The 26,479-nt window shown below is 32.4% G+C and overlaps 1 protein-coding gene across 2 annotated transcripts; it reads left to right on the top strand.

Moving 5' to 3' along the window:
* On the top strand, nucleotides 1-24,946 carry LOC143047544 (cryptochrome-1-like). Of its 2 annotated transcripts, none has more exons than XM_076220610.1 (12): nucleotides 1-152; nucleotides 1,716-1,889; nucleotides 3,097-3,236; nucleotides 9,718-9,860; nucleotides 12,423-12,598; nucleotides 14,147-14,253; nucleotides 15,004-15,144; nucleotides 16,483-16,653; nucleotides 17,579-17,719; nucleotides 19,037-19,194; nucleotides 20,578-20,771; nucleotides 23,971-24,946. In XM_076220610.1, exons 2-12 carry the CDS (start codon nucleotides 1,736-1,738, stop codon nucleotides 24,093-24,095), a joined length of 1,650 nt encoding a protein of 549 aa, XP_076076725.1. In that variant the 5' UTR covers nucleotides 1-152; nucleotides 1,716-1,735; the 3' UTR covers nucleotides 24,096-24,946. The 2 variants fall into 2 exon arrangements, with proteins under 2 accessions (XP_076076725.1, XP_076076724.1); XM_076220609.1 differs by having other exon boundaries at nucleotides 1-169.
* The last annotated feature ends 1,533 nt before the right edge of the window (nucleotides 24,947-26,479 follow it).

Below are 26,479 nucleotides of genomic sequence, written 5' to 3'. Positions count from 1 at the left end.
ATCAAACACTTCCTGTTTATTTTTCTTTGGCTTTTGTTTTTGTACTGATTTTCTGATTACAAATCGTATATTTGACATGATCGGTTGTTATTATCAGACAACAACACGTCAACTAATGTTATAATTATCTGAGTGTATTTTTGGAGTGTAAAGTTCGTGATGTCAAAAGGTTTGGACAGTCACCTAAATTAGTTTTATATACATTTTTATTTTTAAGAAAAAAAACCACAACCACAACCAAAATGGGATGTTCTTTTGTATTGCAAGCTCATGTTTTTTTTAGTAGCAAAAATGTTAAAAACAGATTTTGTACCACAGGCACTTGTTTCTATCCATGGGAAGGTTGACTATATATTATTTTATTTACTATAACTACAATTACATGAATTAATGTACAGTACATGTAAAACACATCTCTTTATCCAGCCTTATACAGGTTGGGCTCAAGACATAAATATTTGGACTAATTTATGGTATGAAATATACAAAAGTGCACCTTTTATGAATCATGTACCTGTGTAGTCCAAATAATTATGACGTCTTGAAAGGCTATTATATTTTTTTTCTTTGACGTCTTTCTTCGACGTCATAACGCCAAACTCATATACTCAGTTGGACTTTGAGAGGGAATTTACTGCTTTATTAGAAGGTTTAGCTGATTTCTCCTTAAGATGCTTCATTTTAGGAGTATAAAATATATGTTTGAACCAAACTCTGTACATTTTGACGGATCTGAATTTCCGGATAATGTTAAACAAAAGTACCGGAAATTTGGGTCTGTCAAATTATACTGATTTTGGTGTAAAAATTGTATTCTAATCTCCTAAAAAGAATTCTGATAAACGTTTTAAAAAATGCAGTCTACATGTTCCCGCCTCTGATGGAATTGTTACTTATATCATTATTTCTGTAGGGATTAATTGGAAAAATTTTGCACTTGTAAACAAACACATAAAAGGTAAGAATATTTATATATGCAATTTTTTTTAGCTTTCAATGAAAAATTGATGGCTAAATATGCTCTCAAAGTCCAACTGAAAATGGCGGCTTCAGCATTATGAATTCGAAGTAAGGCGTTAAAGAAAAAAATTATAATAGCCTTTCAAGACGTCATAATTATTTGGACTAGTACCTGTGATAAAATGTTCCACATGTATGATAGCAAGTGTTTCTATTAGTTTAAAAATCAAGCTAATTTCAAGTCCAATTTGATGATCAACTCACAACAAAACAATTCCTTTGTTCACCAATTCATACCTTAAACATCAATAATGAGATGTCAAAAATATACATTGTAAGTTAACCACAGGGGCATTTAAATATAATGAATAGAAATTTTCAACAGAAGTGAAAATAACATGTACACCTGGAGCTACAGCTTGATCAAATGATTCCTAAACAAATTTTTTTTTTTATGTTTTTGAGTTCTAGAAAAAACAAGGAATCACTTATTCATGTTGTGCTGTTCCTGAAATACTTTAAGTAATTACATGAATTGAAATAGAAAAGGGAAGTCCCTGTTAAATTGCATTTTTTTAAGGGTGTTTCCTGAAGACAGGGAATACCCCCACTTTTTTCTGACTTGAGCCAAACCTGTTCATGTATAAATACCATCACAAGATACTTGAAAAAAAAGAGTTCATTGTCTCAAGTTGCAAAAATTGTTCAAGTTAATTAACAAATAACTGAAAGTGTAAATTCATGTTATGTTTTAGGAGATGCTAAGGAGCTGAACATGCCACCACAAGATTTTAATAAGCGACATGGGAATGTTTCTGTCCATTGGTTCCGGCATGGTCTACGTCTTCATGACAACCCAGCCCTCTTGGAAGCACTGAAGAATTGTACAGAGTTCTATCCTATATTTATTTTTGATGGAGAAGTTGCAGGTACTTAATAATTTGAGATTTATCTTAAAGTTACATGTACCATACATAGTGGGTCTCATTGGGGTCTAAGCATGACACGGGATTGCCAATGTTTTGTTTATAGTGACATGTGAAAGTCAAATTATTATGCCATGAAAACTGGAAATGAAGTCTAGCAGGACACAGAAAATTACAAAAAAACGAGAATTGCTTACATACATGACATACATAGTGTAAGCAGGATACAGGAATCTGACAAAATTAATTACCTAATATATAAGTACAAATGTATTACAAATATTGGAAAATTAGGTCATCCAGAATAGGGGTGGTCTGACCTGCAAAATTGGTCAAGGGAATGGAAGGTGGGTTTGACCTGCAAAATTGGTCAAGGAAACGGAAGGTACAAAAAATGTAACTTGGGTCAGCAAAATTGGTCACCCAGAAAGAAAGCTAGGTTTCTGGTTTTTACTTCAAAAAAGGATTACCAGTATGTTGGTTAGCAAAATTTTGTGTGCAATGGATCACCTACTAACCCATTAAACATTTGATACAAGGATTTCTAAGCAAGCACAGAATGTTCAAATATATATGGCATTGTATTAAACATCTCAATTCCTAGCATAAATCAAGCAAACAACATGCACGTACAGGGATCACCTCAGAAAAAAATTGAATGATTATAATTTAAATCTTATGCAATACTGGTACTCTTCCTTATTTTTTAATGATAACAAATATTTTTATTCAATCATTTCCTGATATACAAATACCTAAGTAGCCCAGCTCACATACTTAGGGACCCTGTATTTTAACAGCCTCAATACTGCACTCATAAATCCATTGCTCATGATTATTTGTGGGAAAAAAACAAAGCAACCAAAACAATTTTTGACAGACCAAATTCAAGTACGTATGTACTATGAACATGATGAAGGTATATGCATAGATGGGACATTGGTTCTACATATTTTTGACTTGGATATTGTCTACAATGTGAGTATTTAAGCACTTATTACATCAGTTCATAATTTAAGTGTTGAACATTTTTTCAGCAGAAAAGACTGGAATTTTGAAATAATCTGGCCTATAATTGCATTTGAACTTTGGTGGAAAATTGTCTCGGTGCTTATCACATCTCCTTATTTTTATCATGTTTATTTTAGAGTTTATTCATTTGATTCTATATTCACATGTGTTACTAATCTTCAACTTAACTTTTTTTAAGGTACCAAGCATGTCGCATTTAATCGAATGCGGTTTTTAATCGAATGCCTGGAAGATCTAGATAGGAATTTGAGAAAATTTGGTGGTCGACTGTATGTTTTCCATGGTCAGCCTGTGGACATTTTGACCAATCTATTCAAGGTACTTTTAAAAAATAATTATCAAACTATAAACCAATACTTCAAGTTTGTAATTTAGATACTCTAGATTTATTGATATCCATTGAATATTTACCAATTTTCACGGATTGCATGAGTACAGCAGAACCACAAATTTGAATCCTTTTCGAATTTCAAATTTTCTAAAGGAATTTATGCAGACTTTGCCAAAACCACACACATTAATATTAATGTAAACATGGTACATGTACATGTAAATGCAAGGTTTCCTGAACCCCAAAAAATAGATGAATCAACAGTAATTTAAATTGTGTGCTTATTCTTTGAATTTCATCTGATGACCAAGGTTTTACAAACAGCCATATTTGCCAACATGACCTGATGTGAAAGTACAGTACAAGGAAAGAAAGGGTCGATTAGGATTTAGGTCGCAATTTTTTTTAACAGAAATAAATGTTTTATCAATATTAGTGCAATCATTCTAGAACTATGGACTCTTGTCTATGTGTTAAGCTGCCACAAATTTCAAACACTGCTTATGTTGGTAACCATGGTAACATGATGAACAATGTCTGGACATTAACATTTTAGTTTCAGGTCAAAAACCTTTGATCTTTACCATTCTTGATTTGATGATTTGTCATTTGGATGAAGAATATCTTTATTGAATTTGGGGTCAATAGGTCAAGGTCATGGTCTTCATCACCTACATTTTGTTACACTACAACCAAAGATCTGAAATATATTTATTAGAAACCAATATAAAATTATAACTGTTAAGTTCATAAAGAAAATGACCAACTGCTCACACTGCTAATAAAGTAAAATTTCCCAGCAAACAAAGCCACACTTAAAAATATTTTGGTTTGCCCAAAGGTTGAGACAGTGGGTAGGTAAGTAGGCATTTTCTTCTTTTTTTTTCAAAAAAAGAAATTGAAGTATCAGATGTTTATTAGTCTTCATGCCTATTTGATTAAAAAAAACTTCTTCAAATCAGGACAATAAAAGAATTTGAATAGGCAGCTTTTTTCTGGGTAGGTAGCATTTGGGCAAACAAACCTATTATTTATTATGGCCCAAAATTGATACATCTTTGTCAATTTTGGAGACAGAATGAATACTGAGGATTCATTTACTTTCACAGTTACCATGGTTACCAATTTTAATGGATTGAGGAAACTTGCATTTTCGTGGACATTAAATTTCATGATTTTGGCAAAGTCTGCATATATTCAATAAGAAAATTTGTTATTCCTTGAACATGAATTCGGGGTATATCCTGTTTCCACAAAATCCACGAAAAGTGTTATCCAACAAAGATTAATGAATCCACAGTAGATATTAGTGTTAAAAGACATGTCCTCTTAATTAAAAAAAAACAATTAATGTAATGGTGACCACTGCTTTTCATTTTTTTGTTTTTGTGTCGCCTGCTTGAAATGATGTATACAACACATTACACATCATATTCACAAATTTTAAATTGTAAATGTGCATCAATCATGTCAATTAACCCATCGTATTCAGGGATCTTCATGGATGAAAATTGAACGATGGAGGAACTTTCACCATTACAAACCGTGTCTACGCTGTACAGTGTAGCGCGATCGAAAGTATTTTATCCCTCCATGCAACAATGATACAAGGAATGGTGAACATGCTAATTCCTTACTTATTTAAATTATATTTATTTGAATTTTCATTATAGAATTAGAAGTATCAATATTTTCATTTATTGCCGTTTTTAACCATTCAAATGCCAAGTCTTCATGGTCCCCCCTTAGTCGAGAATGACCAAAAGCTGTCCTGAAGGTCCCCATGTAGATTTCTTGTATTTTTGGCAATTGTTATGGGGGTTAAAAATCATATGATGTGGAGCTCACACTACTTCAGAATTATAGGGAGAAGTGACTTCTCTTTTTGAAACTGATATGGAGAAGTGGTGAGATTTGAAAGAGAAGTGCTCATTCGCGTGGTGCGCTACAATGTTTGGATTTTACAATAGTATAAAGGGCCATATGTAAATAATGTTCTTTTTATATTGTTCAATTCATATCTGAGTAAAAAAAATACAATTAAAGTAACATTTGAAATTAAAAATTGTTTAAGTTTTACTAAGGTTCTTGTGAGAAACTTATTCCAACTAAATATATCTAGCACTAAAAAAAAAATTATTTTAAAAAATGTAAAGAAATTATAATATATCATTATTACAATTTAATTAAAAATTATCTTGTGTATGAAATTCAGTGTTTCTCATAAAAAAATATAAAAGTTATTAAGCTGGGCCATAATATATTGAAATTAAGTATAATAGTCTCAGAGTTAAGCAACTTTAATCAATAGTTTGAAACAATCCATACAAAATATAGGGAATTATATACACCAATCAATTAGATGTAACCAAAAGTCTCTTAATGTGTGTGGAATGCGTAATTTTTCCCTTTGGGATCAATATTCTTCTGTCAGCTGTCCGTGCGTCCGTAGTAATTATTGTAAAAGTACGGATTTCGGCCATAGCTGGTCCGGTTTAGAAATCGGTCAATGGCGGACGAATGCAAGAAAATTTACAAAAATAAACGATGTTTGACAAGTTATTTGAAAAGGAACATGACGTTTTTAATGCAATAAATGGATTAAACATTTACTGGAGGCAACTTTTATCACGTTTAAATGAAGTAACAAACTTATTTTGCCGCCGAAATTTAGGTTGATGTACGTTTTCGAGTAACAAGCACCGGAAAATGCATGAAGTGATAAAAAGTTGTATTTTTATCAAATAACCTGCTACACACTGCGAAGACAATGCTTCAACCTCTTTTCTAAAGATAATGAATCGTTTATGTCTGAATTTCTTTAATTATCAATAAAATTGTAAAGCAAACGTTGACAAATGAAAAGGTTTTTAATGACTTTATCTGGCAAATTGATGCTGTGCAACATGCATCTTTCGAGTCTGAATAGAAACCGAAAACGCGGATGTATCAATTTGATTGTAATATACGAAATGAATTCGGAATTACGATACGATATTTCTTTACAGGAAATATTTAAGTTTTTACTTTTTAACTTTTAAAGTAATTCTAAATTATCGTTACAGCAGTACTCGAGTTATTTGCGATGAAATAATATTTACTGTTTTGCGTCTTATTTTGTAATTATTAAAAAAGGGGGATGCTGATTGCGTAAGTCAAAATAAAGCATGTGTTCGACTTGTTAAACTGTTTTCTTTGTAACTGGATTATTAATTTATTTATTTAATCTAAATTATCATAATCATTTGCTGAAACTTAGTTGATTAATTCGACCAATGGATCGTCTATCCTCAGATAGTATTCTCCTGTCTGGTTTGTTGATCTACCTGTACAAGCGCAGGTACAAGTGATTAGCGATCTTAATCAGGCTTAAATTAAAATATTGTTTGTTTGCCCTTTACCGACTGACCCTATAAATTCGTTCCGCCTGAAAATCTTTTATTTGTATTTACCAGCAAGATTTTATTTTATTTCATTTTTTCGTTCCTACCAAAAATCTTATATTTGTATTTCCCGCTCAAAACATTTTTACCGGAATCCTCGGGTTTTATCTTTAACGTATAAGGTCCGGTCCGTTTGGTATCACCTGAGCGTTTGACATGTACACTTGCATTTGAAGTTTCAATGCATTTGTTTGAAATCGATGTTGAACGCTTCCTGAAATCATGATATGACGTACGTTACTCTGTACCTTTATACTTAAAGAGCAGGGTTCGTTTACAAAAAAGTTCGTTTGATACAAAATTATCAACGTGTGTACAAACTAATTTGTAAACGGACGTTGTGTTCTATGTAGGGATTGCCTTTTGTGATCCGCAGATCAGGATGATTATGTTAACGATGCCGATTATTTATATCTGACATGAACCAAAAGTGACAAAACCCTGTAAAGTGGAGAATATCTGGCAGTAAAATCGCCAAGTTTTCCATACAGATCGTTTTTAAATGCGATGTAAAATACGTGACAATTGAGTTTGTAGTCTTAATTGTAGCATTTTTATTGGAAACGACTTTTAGGCACACACGAAATTTTTAACCCTCTATGGACTTTTTCTACTAGTAATGTATGACTTCCCGGACATATCTTACCAGTACAAAGTTATCTCTTACAGAAAACCTTTAGGTAAGCGTAGAAGGTACGTAGTACAGAATGTGAGCGCAAGTTCAAACTCTTCAAAGTTCCAGGCATATAAACGTTGAAGATATGCGGCACAGGTCTATATGACCGAATAACACTGTTATTTTCCAAATAACACTTGTAATGACCGAATAACACTTGAAATTTTAATATTATCACATATTTGTGACTTTTGAACATTTTGAACATTGGTTATTAAATAATAATGTATTATCGATGTATTTTATAACTTAAAAATGATTTACAGAAAGCAGATAAGTTCTAAAAGATGATTTTAAATTTAGTTTGCACATCGAACATGGCGGCCATTGTGATTTCTGTGGTCGCCATATTCGATGTACACACTAAATTTTAAAAGTTTTTTATGAACTTATCTGCTTTCTGTAAATCATTTTTAAGTTATAAAATACATCGATAATACATTATTAATTAATAATCAATGTTTAAAAGTCACCAATATGTGCTAATATTGAAATTAGAAGTGTTATTCGGTCATTACAAGTGTTATTCGGATGATAACAGTGTTATTCGGTCATTCGAGGTACCGCTATATTTTGATATTTGAAAACAAAATAATATTGCATATGAATTAGCTTCACATTCTACGTGATATTTTTTTTTTTCAAAACTAATAGTCCCAGAAAACTTATTTGCAAAAACAAAACGGACCAAAATGACATTCTGCAGATTTTGTATCTATAAAATAAAATATTATACCTACCTGCCTACCCATGACAAATAATATACCGAGCCAAGTTATTTTAATGGGGAAAAAATAAAATATTTTACCTACCTACCTACCCTGTTTCAAAACATAGGGTCGGAAAAGGGCAAACAAACAATATTTTAATTTAGGCCTCAGGATATCCCTCAGGCGTTAGAAGTTTAGAACTGTATTGGATTATAACATAAAAAGCCTAAGGGTTATGCAATTACATGCATTTGATTATAATTGATAAAAAAATGGCGTCGGGCTACAAAAAACGATGGCGGAAGACAATTTAACGATGGCGCAAGATAATTTAACGATGGCGCGAGTCATTTGACGATGGCGCAAGACATTGGAACGATGGCGGGGCGCCATCGTTAAACAGGCCATGGAGATCCCTGTTATTTTGAAAACCAATGTGCAACACTTGCTTCATGATCATCAGATCCTTAGTTTCGGTAAAGTAGCACTGTGGATTCATTTATTTTCCTGAGTATCAATTTTCATGGATTACAAAAAAAAAACTGGCCTTTCGTGAATATTTAATTTCATGGTTTTTACAAAGTCTGTAGACATTCCTTTAGAATTTTTGAAATTCTTTGAAAGTTGAAATTCATGATTCCACTGTACCCATGAAATCCACGAAAATTGATTTCCAACAAATATTTATGATTTCATAATAAAAGTCTAAAAATTTGTTATATTTCTCATTGATGTATTGCTCATATATTTTCTGTTACGAATGGGGTGTAACTTTGCATTTCTCATATATTTTCTGCTAGGAATAGGGTGTAACTTTGACTTTCTCATTTATTTTCCACTAGGAATGGGGTGTGACTTTGCATTTCTCATTTATCATCTGCTAGGAATGGGGTTTGACTTTACATTTCTCATATATTCTCTGCTAGGAATGGGGTGTATCTTTGCATTTCCCATTTATTTTCTACTAGGAATGGGGTGTGACTTTGCATTTCTCATTTATTTTCTGCTAAGAATGGGTTGTGACTTCGCATTTCTCATTTATTTTCTGTAGGAATTGGGTGTAACTTTGCATTTCTCATATATGTTCTGCTAGGAATGGGGTGTGACTTTGCATTTCTCATTTATTTTCTGCTAGGAATGGGGTGTGACTTTGCATTTCTCATTTATTATCTGCTAGGAATGCGGTGTGACTTTGCATTTCTCATATATGTTTTGCTAGGAATGGGGTGTGACTTTGCATTTCTCATTTATGTTCTGCTAGGAATGGGGTGTGACTTTGCATTTCTCATTTATTATCTGCTAGGAATGGGGTGTGACTTTGCATTTCTCATATATGTTCTGCTAGGAATGGGGTGTGACTTTGCATTTCTCATTTATTTTCTGCTAGGAATGGGGTGTGACTTTGCATTTCTCATTTATTATCTGCTAGGAATGGGGTGTGACTTTGCATTTCTCATATATGTTCTGCTAGGAATGGGGTTTGACTTTGCATTTCTCATTTATTTTCTGCTAGTTATGGGGTGTGACTCTGAATTTCTCATTAATTATCTGCTAGGAATGGGGTGTGACTTTGCATTTCTCATTTATTTTCTACTAGGACTGGGGTGTGACTTTGCATTTCTCATTTATTTTCTACTAGGAATGGGGTGTAACAAAGCTAACATTTGAACAGGACCCTGAAGCTGTTTGGAAACAAAGAGATGATGCTGTAAAAGAACTTTGTGAGAGAAAGGAAATAGAATGTGTTGAAAGAGTATCGCATACCCTTTATGAACCAATGAAGTATGTATAAAGAACATTGACAATTCAAAATAAATTTTTTCAATTTTTTCATTTTTGTGAAAATTGCAATGGAATGGTGGTACATGTACAATGTAGGTCAATAGTATTTGGTATGCAATTGTATTAGTATTGGCACAACTCATTTCATAATACAGTGAAACCTGTTTAAACCGAACTTCTTTGGGACTTAAGATTTTGTTTGGTTTTGGCCAATGTTAGGTTTTATCAGGTTCTCAATGCACATAAATTGACATGACGGTGATTATGAACATGTTTGGTTTATACAGGTTTTCTGTTTATACAGGAGTCGGTTTAGTCAGGTTTCACTGTAGATGATTTGGCCATGCATGCCATCTCAGTCATAGTCTATTGACTTTGAAACTTTTGCCTAGGTATTTTTTACTTTACATGTACATGTATTAGTTTGTGATATAGGTCAGTTTTAGGGGAACTATTAGTGGTAGGTAAATGATATTTTTTATGCTAATTGCAGATGTACTAACACTGGCACATCTCATTTCCGTGGAGATTTTTTGCTTACATGTATATAAAAAATCATATAAAAGAATAATATCATGCCAGGTCTAATATACATTTTTTTTTACAGAATCATAGTATATAGATATTTAATATGCAACTATCTGTTTTATTACCTAATACATACCGAGTCAGTTCTAACAAACTCTTAGAAATAAAGCACATGAAAGTAACAACTGTATTTTAAAATTATAATGTGTAAGGAGCGTATACATGTACAACCAATACTTTAGTAATTCAATAAAACCGACATGAAATCAGAGTAATTTAAATGACAAGAAATCATTAAAAGTCAACTCAAAACATTTTGGTAACAATACTCTCTGAGAACATTCACCGACATTTTGATCACATCACTTGGCGTCTGTCGTCCGGCGTCTGTCATCTGGCGTCCGTCGTCTGTAAACTTTTACAAAAATCTTCTCCTCTGAAACTACTAGGCCAAATTTAACCAAACTTGGCCACAATCATCATTGGGGTATCTAGTTTAAAAAATGTGTCCAATGACCCCACCAACGTACCAAGATGGCCACCATGGCTAAAAATAGAACATAGGGGTAAAATGCAGTTTTTGGCTTATATCTCTGAAACTAAAGCATTTAGAGCAAATCTGACGGGGTTAAATTGTTTATCAGGTCAAGATCTATCTGCCCTGAAATTTTCAGAAGAATCAGACAACCCGTTGTTGGGTTGCTGCCCCTGAATTAGTAATTTTAAGAAAATTTTGCTGTTTTTGGTTATTATCTTGAATATTATTATAGATAGAGATAAACTGTAGACAGCAATAATGTTCAGCAAAGTAAGATCTACAAAAAAGTCAACATGACCAAAATGGTCAATTGACCTCTAAACGAGTTATTGCCCTTTATAGTAAATTTTTTCAATTTTTTGTCAATTTTTGTAATCTTTTACAAAAATCTTCTCCTCTAAAACTACTTAGACAAATTTAACCAATCTTGTCCACAATTATCATTAGAGAATCTAGTTTGAAAAAATGTGTCCAATGACCCCGCACGGTGAACCAAGATGGCCAACATGGCTAGAAATAGTACATATGGTAAAATGCAGTTTTGGGCTAAAATCTCAGAAACCAATACATTTAAAGCAAATCTGACCAAGATAAATTTGTTTGTTAGGTCAAGGTCTATCTGCCCTGAAATTGCCAGACCAATCAGTCAACCTGTTGTTGGGTTGCTGCCCCTGAATTGGTAATTTTAAGAAAATTTTGCAGCTTTTGGTTATTATCTTGAATATTATTATAGAAAGAGATAAACTGTAAACAGCAATAATGTTTAGCTAAGTAAGACCTACAAATAAGTCAACATGATCAAAATGGTCAATTGACCCCTTAAGGAGTTATTGCCCATTATAGTCAGCTTTTAACAATTTTCATAAATTTTGTATTTCTTGTAAAATTTTACAAAATATTTTAACTCCTGGGATAGATTCATAGGTTCATAATAGATAGCGATAATTGTAAGCAGCAAGAATGGTCAGTAAAGTAAGATCTACAAACACATCACCATCACCAAAACACAATTTTGTCATGAATCCATTTTTGTCCTACGTTTATGATATGCACGTAGACCAAGGTGAGCGACACAGGCTCTTTAGAGCCTCTAGTTTGTATTTCTAGCGTCCCTTTTCTCGAGTAAATCATTTAAGTCTCCATCATCAACATTTGCAAACCTCTCCATCGCGGAAATTATTTAATTTGCAGACGATCAAAACAATAAACCCAAGAACGTTTAAAAGACCCAATTTGATTGGACAACATGAATACCTTTCAACTAATCAGATTTCAGAATAAGAGCTTGAGGTCATAACAGGTCAGTGCAATAGACTGCACACAGGTACAATAGAACGATAATTTCCAGTGCAATAGACCATGGAACAAAAAATGGCAGAAAAATAGCAAATAATATAGAAATATTAATAAAACAGTAAAATACTCTTTATTAGGTAATAAAAATAAGTATTGACATTATAACATGCCAACTCTTATGTCCAATTTTAATATTACAGAATTATAGAAAAGAATGATGGTCAGCCACCTCTAACCTACAGTCTATTTAACTTAGTGGCATCTGCCCTTGGTGATCCTCCCCGACCAGTTTCTTACCCAGTGTTCCATAACATTGATCTTCCTGTTTACCCTGACCATGAGAAGAAGTTCGGCATACCAAAACCACAAACTGTGGGTAGGTATATATAATGCATAGCATACCTGACAACTTTTCAAAATGCCCATGGGGGTTTTACATGCAAGATGGCTCTTATAGTCCTCCAAAACCTTCAAGGGGGCTTTCAAGTATATTTTAATGTTGTTTTTGGCTTCTTTATACTTTTACAAGCCCATAGCCATTGCTAAATTGATTGATTTGTTTAAAAATGTGGACAAAATTGTTCTTTTAAATTTTCCATTTGGGAGCCTCCATGGAAGAAATCCCCCGCAAATAGTGACAGTTGGCAGGTATGGCAAAGCTGCTACTTTATTTTACAATTATTGTGTGTTTGTACCAGGGAGTTGCCAGTGTATAAGAAGAGAGGATCAAATTATCAGATAACTGATTTTTTATTGTTGATAAATATTTACAAATCAGTATTAAAGACCAATGCTAACGAATTTAAGAGAATGCTCAATCAATTTCACTGTTTCAGAATCTATTGGTTGTTTCATTGTTTTTACCACAAAATGCAAATAATATGTACAGTTTTGGTTGAATTTTCCATGGTTTTTAATGTTGTGACAATCACCACTTTTTGGTGAAGCATTTTGAAAAAATCACCCAGAATGCATTAGATTCTGAAACAGTTAATTGAACACATCTACTCTACACATATATTAAAATGTGTTAGAAGTGACAGAGAAAAGATGAAAATGCATTCTTTGTATACAAAATCACTGCATTTTTGTTGGAAATCAAATATGCAGTTTGGCTGTGTTTGATGTGCATTGGAATTCTAGGCATAGGGTTAGGCTATGTCGTCTCCAGCTTCTGGACCCTCAAATCCTTAAAAGGAAAATTCTGCACACAAATTTTAAATAATGATTTAATAGTTTCTGTATAAATATGTCCATTAATGATAAGGCCAAAGGTTTTTAATGTCATATTGTTGGTCTACAGATTTTGAACCTGGAAAGTTTGGATGGGTAATTGCAAAAAATTAAGACAAGAAAACATATTTATAACACGCTCATTTGTATAGCATGTATAGTTTTACCTACTATTTTAACTTTATTACAATAACATTACTGTGAATATAAGATGATTTAAAAATTGAGGAAAGACTGTAATGTTTTATTGCCCTACCTATGGTAGTAGAGGGTCATTATGTTTTCTGGTCTGACTGTGCCTCTGTCCCACTTCAGGTTGAAGTTTTTGGTCATGGTAGTTTTTGATGAAGATTAAGTCCAATCGACTTGAAACTTAACACACATGTTCCCTATGATATGATCTTTCTAATTTAAATGCCAAATTAGATTTTTGATCCCAATGTCACAATCCACTGAACATAGAAAATGATAATGCCAGTGGGGCATCTGTGTACTAAAGGATTACAGTCATTACTTTAATTTATCAGATAGTATCTGTATTCCATTTAAAAGGAGTAAATCATGGAAAACGTTTATGACGTTAGTCACATGAATGAATTATGTGTGTGAGCTGAAAGAGGAAAAACTTTCAGCCATTTAGAAGATGTGTCACATCCAAAATTAATTAATTATTATAAAATGTATATTTAAGGTGTGTTTCCTGACTGTAAGGAACAGAACAACAGGATCAATGAATGGAAGGGAGGAGAATCCAAAGCTCTAGACTTGTTAGAAAAAAGATTGGCCATTGAGAAAAAGGTATCATTACATGCAATATTTTTCCATCTCTTAATTTTTTTGTTTTTGATTCAGTGACCATTATACATTATTTCATGCAATATTTTTCTATCTCTTAGGTTAGAAAATAATTTTTATTAAATGTATTATTTCTGTGACCATGATGCATTATTTTACTTGTATTAAAGAATGATACATCACCTTTTTTCATGGATATGAAAATTCTGTTTATAAATGCTTTGAATTGAAATTTACTCAGTGTTTCATGTATTGAACAGAAAATAAGATTTTGAAGAAAAAAACAATTGCATTCAGGCTCATTCAATCACCACTCTCACTCTTTCTCCATATATATATATATACATAAAAACATGAACGATGCATGCAAATTGTAAGAAAATTGTATAACACTGGAAATACACAATAGGTAGACTATAAACATTATTATAATGTTCACAGATTGGAGAAACTTGTCTTTCAACACTCAAATAAGTACATGTGAACATCCTAGAAGGGCACATAAAGATATGGTTTAAGGTGGTAGACCTAGGTTAAGGGAAATAACTCTTAAAATCATCAGTACGTTTGTTTCAACCATTTTCAAAAACATATTCTAAGCTTCTAGGTTACATAGATTATTTTCAATCTGTTTCAGGTAAATGCTTAAAATACATTGGTGAACTTGACTTATACAAACGCTTGACTGATTTAAAGAGTTATCTCCCTTAACCTAGGTCTACCTCCTTAATGCAGATATATTTGTCATTTTAGGCCTATGAGGATGGATATGTCTTACCAAACCAGTACATTCCTGATCTGCTTGGAGAACCCATGAGTATGAGTGCTCATCTGAGATTTGGTTGTCTGTCTGTCAGGAGGTTCCACTGGACCATTCATGACTTGTTTGAAAAGGTATCATATATAGGTTCTTTATGAATAAATAATGCACCATGGACATTTAAAAGATTTGAAAAATATATTACTGTGGATTCATTAATATTCATTGGATACCAATTTTCGTGGATTTCGTGGGTACAGAGGAACCACGAATTTAAATGTTCACTGAAATACTGATTTTCTTAAGGAATGTATGCAGAATTTGACAAAACAACGAATTTACATATCCACGAATATGCAAGTTTTCATCAATCCACGAAAATTGGTACCCACGAAAATAAATGAATCCACAGTATAGCTTGAAAAATAATATATGCCGCAGATTTTTTTTGCATCCTTTGTTTTATTTGAAAAAACTGAGACCCAATCTTACTATTAGTACTTAACATAAAAGTAATTTATTTTGTATAAATGATAAGGTACAATATGTTTTAGATTTCAACTCTCAGGACTGTTCCATATCAATCTGATCAAAACACAGATTATGTGTCAAAGCTTTGCTTTGAAGGATCTGAAATTTATGTTGTAAAGAACTTTTATCGTCGGGCTTTGGGGCTTTATCGGACCTTATAATGCACACCTTCAAAAATATGTAGGCTGAAATTTGATTGGCTGATGTAATAATTACCAGAGCAAAGAAACGGATGTTGTCAGATCCTTGTAAGCAAAGGGTGAACACAGGATCTGTTTTTTAGGTAAAGATTGTATAAAATGCAATCAAAACCTTATGGGACTGGCTTGATATATAAATAAGACTTATCACTACCTTTTTGATACACAAAATATAGTGCATATCATTCTATACATCCTATCCATGAACATTTCCAGAAAATTATCCATGTAATATATGCTCCGATATTCAAGGCGCAAAATGATGTTTCACTTGTCAAGAAAATTACATAACTTTTGCAAGGTGCAGGATCTAATATCTGCTCTAAAATTATAAATAATGTCATTGTTTAAGTCATCTCAATTTTGGAGTTATCTTCCTTTTTCTAGAATAGCTGTTAAATTAACTACAACCAATGCAATAAGTAATTTTACTTCCCACTGATAAATTGAAGCAATCTTTACCGTTCAGTGCTAACAAGCACTTTGATTAATCATATTGGTTCCAACAAAATACAAGGAAGGCACTTTCAAAAAGGGGAAGCTTCCTTTAGAAGCAATTTTAGAATTTCACATATATTATCACTGCACAGAAAGAATTATTGACAGTTTGACACCCACCTATAGTGGAGATTTTGAATTGCCTTACCTTGGTCCCATGTTTGTTTAAATGGAACAGCTCTTAAATAAATCATCTTTTATTCATATTTATTTATAATTATCATTAATTCTGTTTCTATCTAGGTCAAACCAAAAGAGAGTAAGCCAGATGCTTTGACCTGTCAACTTATTTGGAGAGAGTACTTCTATGTGATGTCAGCAAACAATATAAACTATGATAAGATGGAAGGGAACCCTATATGTCTAAACATTCCATGGTATAGAAATGATGAAATTCTTAAAAAATGGGAAATGGTATGTCAGTTTTTGTTATTATTAGAAGCTTGATCTTTAGAGTTTAGGGTTTCTAAATGATACGTATACTTTTATTTTGGTCCATTTTCAATACTCTAATGATAAATATGATGCCAATGATATGAATAGAATGTTTTGTTTTAATAAAGAGTATTGTCAATTATGATAGATAAAAGATTACTGAAAATTCAGATGTAAAAGCATTGTATTTTTATGCCCCACCTACGATAGTAGAGGGGCATTATGTTTTCTGGTACACTGGTGTCTGTACACCTGTTGCTTATGATATGATCTTTCTAATTTTAAAGCCAAATTAGACTTTTGACCCCAATTTCACGGTCCACTTAACATAGAAAATGAAAGGGGGAGTTTCAGGTTAAAGTTTTTGGTCAAGGTAGTTTTTGATGAAGCTGAAGTCTAATCAACTTGAAACTTAGTACACTTGTTGCTTATGATATGATCTTTCTAATTTTAAAGCCAAATTAGACTTTTGACCCCCATTTCACGGTTCACTAAACATAGAAAATGAAAGTGGGAGTTTCAGGTTAAAGTTTTTGGTCAAGGTAGTTTTTGATGAAATTGAAGTCCAATCAACTTGAAACTTAGTACAGATGTTACCTATGATATGATCTTTCTAATTTTAATTCTAAATTAAAGTTTTGACCCCAATTTCACGGTCCACTAAACATGGAAAATAATAGTGCGAGTGGGGCATCCATGTACTATGGACACATTCTTGTTTTTAAATGTGGCAGGTTTAAAAATTCTACGACATGTTCATGAACCACATTTATTACTTTTGCATTATCACCAGTAGTTGAAGATTCAAATTTTAGATATTAATTTACGGTATGTATTTCTCGCTAGGTGGGCAATTCCAGCAGACCACCAGATGGCGTTTTAATTATTCCATTTCTATTATTAGGGCCAGACTGGTTACCCCTGGATTGATGCTATAATGAACCAGTTAAGACATGAAGGTTGGATCCATCATGTTGGTCGACATGCGGTCGCCTGCTTTCTGACCAGAGGAGATTTATGGATCAGTTGGGTAGATGGTTTGAAGGTAAATTTTGTCCAGCATTACGTACAGACCAAAAGTTCAGAAAATGTCATATTTTCTGGGCTCAACCAATTTTTGAATATGAATGACCAAGATAAATATTCAAATTTCAGACATTCATGATTATGGAGATTATATTAAAGGCACATAAATCATGACCGTCATTGAAAATGATGATAAGCAGTCCTTGGCATTAAACAAAAAACTTGGATGTTTGTGGCACTTACTCTTACTATAGATTAAATGAATCTATTAAATGTTTGTAGATAAAGGAATGAATCGTTTGGAAGATCTTTGGAATACTGAAATATTTCTGTTATCTCTAACCTCTTTGCTCTTTGCATCCAATCATAAGGGAATGATAAATGCAGGATTCTTCATAAATGATAGTGTCCTCCATGTCTGCAGTTGTTTTTATAATTATGTGTCTTTAAGCACTATTACTTTTGGCATATAACTCCAGTTTCCGTATTAGAAATACAAAGTGTGACAAAATCTATATCAATAATAAAAACCTTGCATTAATTTCTTAATTTACAGTATTTAGATTAACAACAGGTACTGAAGAGATGAAATTTCATTAAAAAGATGTATTTGATTGGATGAAGGAAGTCTACAGTAAAATTTCATACTGTAATTTGAATTACAAAAATTTAGAAAAAATTACTTGGAATTGTTTTGCTTTTAATTCTTTTTTATTCTTTTTTAACATTTTTTATTGGTCCTTGAGTTTTCTTCAGTTATAAAACTAATGTTGTTTTTACAGATTCCCAATATAAAATGGTTGTTGTTACTAAAATAGACAATTGAGGTAAAAAGAATTTTTCAATAATTTGATTTTGGTTTTAGTAATGTTTAATGTTTATTTTCGTTTGGTTTGTTTTGTTTTGTTTTTCCTGAAATAAGGATTTTTTTCCTAACATATAAAAACAAATACCGCTACACTGACAACAATACTTGTTCAGCAGCTCTTTATTTATTAAAATATATAAATTAAAAAATTATTAAATAATGAGGACAAGGACAAGACAAGGATAAGACTGGACAAACTATTATATCTTTACCCTTGAAATAGTTTGAGTTAAACTCTTTTAAAATGATTGCACATTTACAGTTTCTTTTAAATTATTTATAACAAAGACTTTATATATATAATTTTCTATTTGCCAGTTTTAAACATTATGAGTATATAACAGTTCTAAAAAATATTTAAATATTTAATATTTATACAGTGGCTTATCCACAAATTGTGTGTAGAATAGTAGGAAAAGATATATATGTAGAACTGTCTGCTATTAACTACTTCCATTCTATTAATAGATTTTCCTGAAATACTTAATTGATGCTGATTGGTCAGTTTCTTCTGGGAATTGGATGTGGGTGTCCAGTTCTGCATTTGAGAAGGTCCTACAATGTCCAAAGTGTTTCTGTCCTGTCGGATATGGCCGTAGAATGGATAGGACAGGAGAGTATATCAGGTAACACTAAAAAAAGACAGGAAAGGAGACAAAAATCAGATAATGCTTAAGGTGGTACCTAACACTACAGGGAGATAACTCTGTAAAATCAGCTGAACTTTTTGATTACGTTGTGTTGTTAAGGGAATATCAAGCTTCTCAATGAAAAGCTTCTCAATGATCAAAATAAGTGTTCATCAAACTGCTATATAACCAGTGTAATTTTTCTGATAAAACGGTTGGTTCAAAATTTTTAAAATTTTTATGTTTTTGTAAAAGGGTCAAAGTAAATAATTTCACAAAATTTAATGAAAATTAAACGAGCCAAATTAATTTTAGTGAAAGTGTTGGGTACCACCTTAAATTAGAAAAGATTGAGGATTTAGCAGGCAATGTATAAAATACGGTGAATTTATTATTATTTGTGGGTACCAATTTTCATTGATTTCGTGGGTTAAGTTTACTGGTAATAATTAATTTAAATGTCAAATGAGTATTCATTTTCTATAGGCTTATATGTTACAATGTAGACATCAATTAAATATCCACAAAAATAGGGTTATTAGTCATTCGGCAAAATTTGGTTTCCATGACAACAATTCAATAAATGAATGTACAGTAGATTGTATATGGTAGTATGACAGACAACCTTTAGTAAAGTTTGGATGCTTTGGTTTATCAGGAAACCTTAATTGATGGAATATGGAATAAAATAGGCAATCCATGCAGTAAATAGAATGGGGGAGGGTGTTGCAACAGAGCAAAATAAGAATAGTTTGGATGGGTTGAGTATAACAGTTAACAGTTTTGAATATGCCATAAACATAAAATCGATGGAGTCATTATCTGTTGACAGTATGGTTTAAAGCTTGACCAGTCGTTCACATGTTAACACATCTGTCTGTAGGGGTGGAAATTTTGTAAAAATTTTTATGCCCAATTAAAGGGCGTTATGTTTTCTGGTCTGTATGCCCTCTGTCCGTCCGATAGTCCGTTGTATCGTTCATCCGTTCGTCCTGCTTCAGTTGTTTTCTGGTCTGTGCGTCCTTTCATCTGTCCGTCGGATAGTTCGTTCGTTTGTTCGTTTGTTTGTTTGTTCTAACGTTTGTCTGTTTGTCCCATTTTAGGTTAAATTTTTTGGTCGAGGTAGTTTTTGATGAAGTTGAAGTCCAATCAACTTGAAACTTAGTATACATGTTCCCTGTGATGTGATCTTACTAATTTCAATTCCAAATTAGAGATTTCCCCCCCATTTGCACGGTCCACTGAACATAGAAAATGATAGTTCTATTAGTCATCAGTACTTTATATTTGAAAAAATATTGTTGAAAGGGGTTCATCCCTAGAACCTTATAACTCTCACTTTATGGCAAAATTGTGATAACCAGTATATTTTTATTACAGACGATACTTGCCAGTGTTGAAGGATATGCCTTTGCGGTATTTGTTTGAACCATGGAAGGCTCCACTAGCAGTGCAACAGAAGGCCCATTGCATTGTGGGTAAAGATTATCCACATCCCATTGTAAACCATAAAGAGGCTTCAAATGAATGTGCAAGTGCAATGAACAAGGTCATTGAGAGTTTCAAAGGAAAAGGTAAAATATTCATATTGTATACTGTGGAATCATTTTTAGCTCACCTGGCCTAAAAGGCCATGTGAGCTTTTCTCATCACTTGGCGTCCGTCGTCGTCGTCGTCGTTAACAATTTTTCAAACATCTTCTCCTCTGAAACTACTGAATGGATTTGAATGAAACTTAAAATGATTGTTCCTTAGATTATCCTGCACAAAGTGTGTGCTTCGATTTTTGATCCGTCAAAAAACATGGCCGACGTTACTTAAAATAGAACATAGGGGTCAAATGCAGTTTTTGGCTTATATCTCAAAAACGGAAGCATTTAGAGCAAATCTGACATGGGGTAAAAATGTTCATTAGGTCAAGATCTATCAGCCCAGAAATTTTCAGATGAATCAATCAAACCATTGTTGGGTTGCTGCCACTTAATTGGTAATTTTAAGGAAATTTTGCAGTTTTTGGTCATTATCTTGAATATTATTATAGATGAAGATAAACTGTAAACAGCAAAAATGATCAGCAAAGTAAGATCTACAAATAGGTTAATATGACCAAAATTGTCAATTGACCCCTTAAGGGGTAAATGTCCTTTAATGACAATTTTTCACAATTTGTTCATCATATTTGCTAACTTTAAAAAATCTTCTCCTCTGAAACTACTGAATGGATTTGGATGAAACTTAGCATGATAGTTCCTTAGATTATCCTGCACAAAGTGTGTGCTTCGATTTTTGATCCGTCAAAAAACATGGCCGCCCTTACTTTAAATAGAACATAGGGGTCAAATGCAGTTTTTGGCTTATATCTCAAAAACGAAAGCATTTAGAGCAAATCTGACATGGGGTAAAAATGTTCATTAGGTCAAGATCTATCAGCCCTGAAATTTTCAGACGAATCAAACAAACCATTGTTGGGTTGCTGCCACTTAATTGGTAATTTTAAGGAAATTTTGCAGTTTTTGGTCATTATCTTGAATATCATTATAGATAAAATGTCCAACTGGCAGGTGTCATCTCACCTTGACCTCATTTTCATGGTTCAGTGGTTATAGTTAAGTTTTTGTGTTTTGGTCTGTTTTTCTTATACTATATGCAATAGGTCTACTAAAATTGGTGTATAGAATGATTGTAAGGTGTACATGTCTAGCTGACAGGTGTCATCTAACCTTGACCTCATTTTCATAATTCAGTGGTCAAAGTTAACTTTTTTAGTTTTGGTCTATTTTTTTAATACTTTATGCATTAGGTCAACTATATTTGGTGTATGAAAATATTTTATGATCTATATGTCGGTTACGCAGGTTTTATTTGAACTGGACCTCATTTTCACAGTCCATTGCTAAGTTTTAAGTATTTGTGTTTTGGTCTCATTTTCTTTATTTATAAACAGTAAGTCATATATATTTGTAATATTGAAGAATTGTTAGCTGTACATGTTTGCCTGGCATGGTTCAATATGTTCAATAAGGCATTGTTTACCAGGTGAGCGATTCAGGCTCTTGAGAGCCTCTTGTTTTTCGTGGGTACCAATTTTCATGGATTAAGGAAAACTAACATGTTCGTGGATGTTTAATTTCGTAATTTTGCTGAAGTCTGCATACAAGCCTTAAGAAAATTTTCATTCATTGAACATTTCATTTTGTGGTTCAATTGTACCAACAAAATCAATGAAAATTAGTATCCAACGAATAATAAGGGACAACATCAAAAAATCAATGAAGGATAAAAAAACTTAATTCAAATAGTTTTGGGGGTGGGGTGGGGGTCAAATTCCTGCAAGTTTTGTATAAATTGACATCGATTTTACATATATCCTTATTGGTCAATCAATTTTTCCCAAATTAAGTTAAGAGGGGGTAGGGAGGTCAGTAAAAAAACTATATAAATTAAGTTTTTTATCCTTCATTGAACTTTTGATGTCGTCCCTAATGAATCCACAGCATTGAATAATTCATGGAGACATATGGTGAAGTGGTCTATTTAGTCCCTGCAACTGTGTTACTTGTCTGATAATACTGAGGTGGTGAAATCGACCTGGCACATGGCAGTTTCATTTGTCTCCAATCTTAATTGACTAGGATTGTCAGCTTTCCTACTGATATGTTGACGGTTCTCTCCTTGCAACCTGGTTTCTTCCACCAATAAATACTCAAAAATTGAATTAGTCAATATCGGTGGCGTTAAAAGCAAATCAATCAATGAATTAATGAATAATGTATATATATTTCCTTTCTCTGCTTCAATCTGTTGAGTGTTCATTCATCCATTTGCCTATCTGTATGTTTTTGTTATGCCCCATTTATGGACAATATGTTTTCTGGTCTGTGCATCCGTCCGTTCGTTCATCTGTCCGTTCGTCCAACTTTTCATCCGTCTGTCCCACTTCAGGTTAAAGTTTTCAGGTCAAAGTTTTTGATTGAGGTAGTTTTTGATGAAGTTGAAGTCCAATCAACTTGAAACTTAGTAAACATGTTCCCTATGATATGATCTTTCTTATTTTAATGCCAAAGTAGAGATTTCCCCCCATTTTCACGGTCAACTGAACATACAAAATGATAGTGAAGATGGGGCATCCGTGTATTGGGGACACATGTTTGTTATTCATATTATTGTTAGGGTGTCATTGTATATGATCTCTAACAATGAGTAGTTTTGCTTAAACTTATTGTAGGAATTGTATGTACACATTTTATTTTCTAGACATTCATGATGACTACTTTTTCATACACAAAAAAATACCTTTACTTAAATGAACATCTTCTTTAGAAATATCAATATAGCAATCCATAATTTATATTGTTTGAAAGTTTTCAACTGTAGCTTTAAATAATAACCATGATTACTGTAACAAGTGAGAGGTTTAGCTAGCTATAAAACCAGGTTTATTCAATCATTTTCTACATTATAAGAAATTGCTTGTACCAAGTCAGGAATATGACAGTTGTTATCTGTTCGTTAGATGTGTTTTCCCAATTGCTTTGGGACTTTCAATTTACCGCAGAGACTGTATATTACTGTTTAAAAAAATATTAAGTATGATAATGTACCTAAATTGACAAAATACAATAACAAAACAATTAGGAAAATAAACATAAGCTTTCACTAGAACATGAAATTAGTAGGGTAATTTTATAGACATTTTATACAGTTAACGGTAGATTTACATACAGGTAATGTTGAATTACATATTCAAAAACAATTAAAATTTTCTATTTATAGAAGTACCACATTGTGCACCTTCGGACGACCTTGAAGTTAGAAGATTTGTCTGTTTACCAGATTTTGTGTCTACTGGGGGTAAATGTACAGCCAACCAGCTATGTCCTGGAATTGAAAATCTTTAGACACTCTAGGTGCTTTGTGAAATGTCAGTATAGAAAAACATATATTTTATGAACTCTTGAAATTTTTTATGTCAAGGTCACTGCCAATGTTATATCTGTAATGTCATGGTCACTGCTTATGTTTTATCTGTAATGACATGGTCATTGCAAGTGTTATATCTGTAATGTCATGGTTACTGCAATTGTTATATCTGTAATGCCATGGTTACTGCCAGTGTTATATTTGTGATGTCATGGTTACTGCAATTGTTATATCTGTAATGCCATGGTTACTGCCAGTGTTAAATCTGTAATGAAATGGTCATTGCAAGTGTTATATCTGTAATGTCATGGTTACTGCCAGTGTTTTATCTGTAATGTCATGGTTACTGCAATTGTTATATCTGTAATGCCATGGTCACTGCCAGTGTTAAATCTGTAATGTCATGGTCACTGCCAGTGTTATATGTGTTAATTAATATAATATAATCCTGTCTGTGTATTGTTTTAATTACAGCTGGTTTTAGGACTCAAATAAATAATTAGATTTTATTTTTGTGATAATCTGAGACCAGTTTATGGGAAGATGTGATTTTAGTAATCATGGTTTTAATTACAGCTGGTTTTATGACTCAAACTGAGGATTAGATTTTATTTTTGTGATAGTCTGAAACCAGTTTATTGTAAGATTTTATTTAAGTAATCAAACTGAACAAGGTGGTTGCTCAACTTATAAATCATCATATTGAAAATGAGAAATGTTTTCTCTATTTTTCTACTAGAAAATTTATATTGGGTTCAGTAACTCTGAACAATTTGTGAGCTAATTTGATGTGGCACATCAATTGCTTCTGTACTTTTATTATCATATTGCTGTACTTATGAAAAAAGATTATCATAATATTACCTCTTTTCATTCATAGAACCAATCATTTCTTGTCACTCCTTTGTATAACAAATTTATGATGCACAGACTAATACAATTCGCCTTCGGGAAAAGGGGAAATGCTTTAAAGAGAGTATGTGGAAAGGAAAGATATCAATTTTTAAGTGCATTTAAAGTTGTGATTATACTTTTATGTTTCATATTTTTAATCATACTTGTAAATATTTTATATCATTCCAAAACAAATTATACCTTTTATCTGTTGATATTCTGCTCAAATAAAACTGAACAGGCCTTAGTCCTTTTGGTTATTAAATTTATGATATTGGCAGAATCTTTAATAAATTATAGCATCATCAAGTGACCAAAGATATTTTTTTTATTATATTTGATCTCAATTTATCAAAGTTTTTTGAAAAAAATTTCATTGTCACTTCATTAATTGGGGAATATTTTGTGCCGTATTGCAATTTATGAAAACCAAGTTTTATTTCTGTAGTAGATACATATAGCAACACAAATATTACGATGTTAAATAGTAGATTGATTTTTGCCTAACAGTCCACAAAGTGTTTAAAAAGCTGATCTGTAACTTTGTTTTTTATTTTACAAACTTTATTGTCATCTCAAGCTTATTCTGAATATATACTTTTGTCAACAATGTAACAATGTAACAGGTCAACATGAAGTCCTTACACGATAATTGTTATAGTTTCTGTAGGACAGTTAAGGAATAACAGTACTGTAGTTGAAGAGTTGCCACCATCAATTGTAGATTTGACGGTCGCAAATGCAGTTTTACTGGCGATGCGTAGCGGAGACAGTAAAACGGAGATTTGCGATCGTCAAATCAAAATTGACGGTGGCAACTCTTCAAACTACAGTACTGTTATTCTGATTCTAATGCATTACAAAAAGAAAAAAATCGATAAAACTTGAAAAAATGTCTAAATTTGACAAATAGAAAAAAATCTGCGAAACTTCATGAATGATTTTGGCACAAAGACGTCATGGCTAAACAGGACGTCATACAAATGAAAACTTACAAACTGGAGGTTATAACGTTACCTGTACGCTTCAAATTGGGATAAAATTACATTAAAACGGCGAATTCGAGGTTGGTGTTGTTTAATTTTCAATTATGTAGTAGTAATCGACATTTGTTGATTCAATCAATTCAAAATGGCGGGTCCCTCCTTAGTTATGCCTGGTCAACTGTGGATTTGACGGCAACTTTTAGCCAATGAAAAAAATTGTTACATCCAAATTGCATTAGAATCATTGATTGTCATTCATAATAAAAAGCCCTAAAGTGTCTTTCAAAATACAAAAAAAAAACTGGTTGGCTCTTAATTTAACAGCCCATCCCTTGTTTAATTTACTTTGTTGATTTTGTACATATATGTATAAGAAGACATAAGAAGCATACACAGATTAGATGTAGAACTTACATTTGTTTAAATGTTGTACAATGTTATGTTACCTGTTAGTCTTATGGGCACTGTGAAACAATATTTAA

The sequence above is a fragment of the Mytilus galloprovincialis genome, chromosome 10, assembly GCF_965363235.1.
Source record: "Mytilus galloprovincialis chromosome 10, xbMytGall1.hap1.1, whole genome shotgun sequence".
NCBI classification, from domain to species: domain Eukaryota; kingdom Metazoa; phylum Mollusca; class Bivalvia; order Mytilida; family Mytilidae; genus Mytilus; species Mytilus galloprovincialis.
The sequence above is the reverse complement of the archived record's forward strand: the minus strand, read 5'-3'. Positions and strand labels throughout refer to the sequence as shown.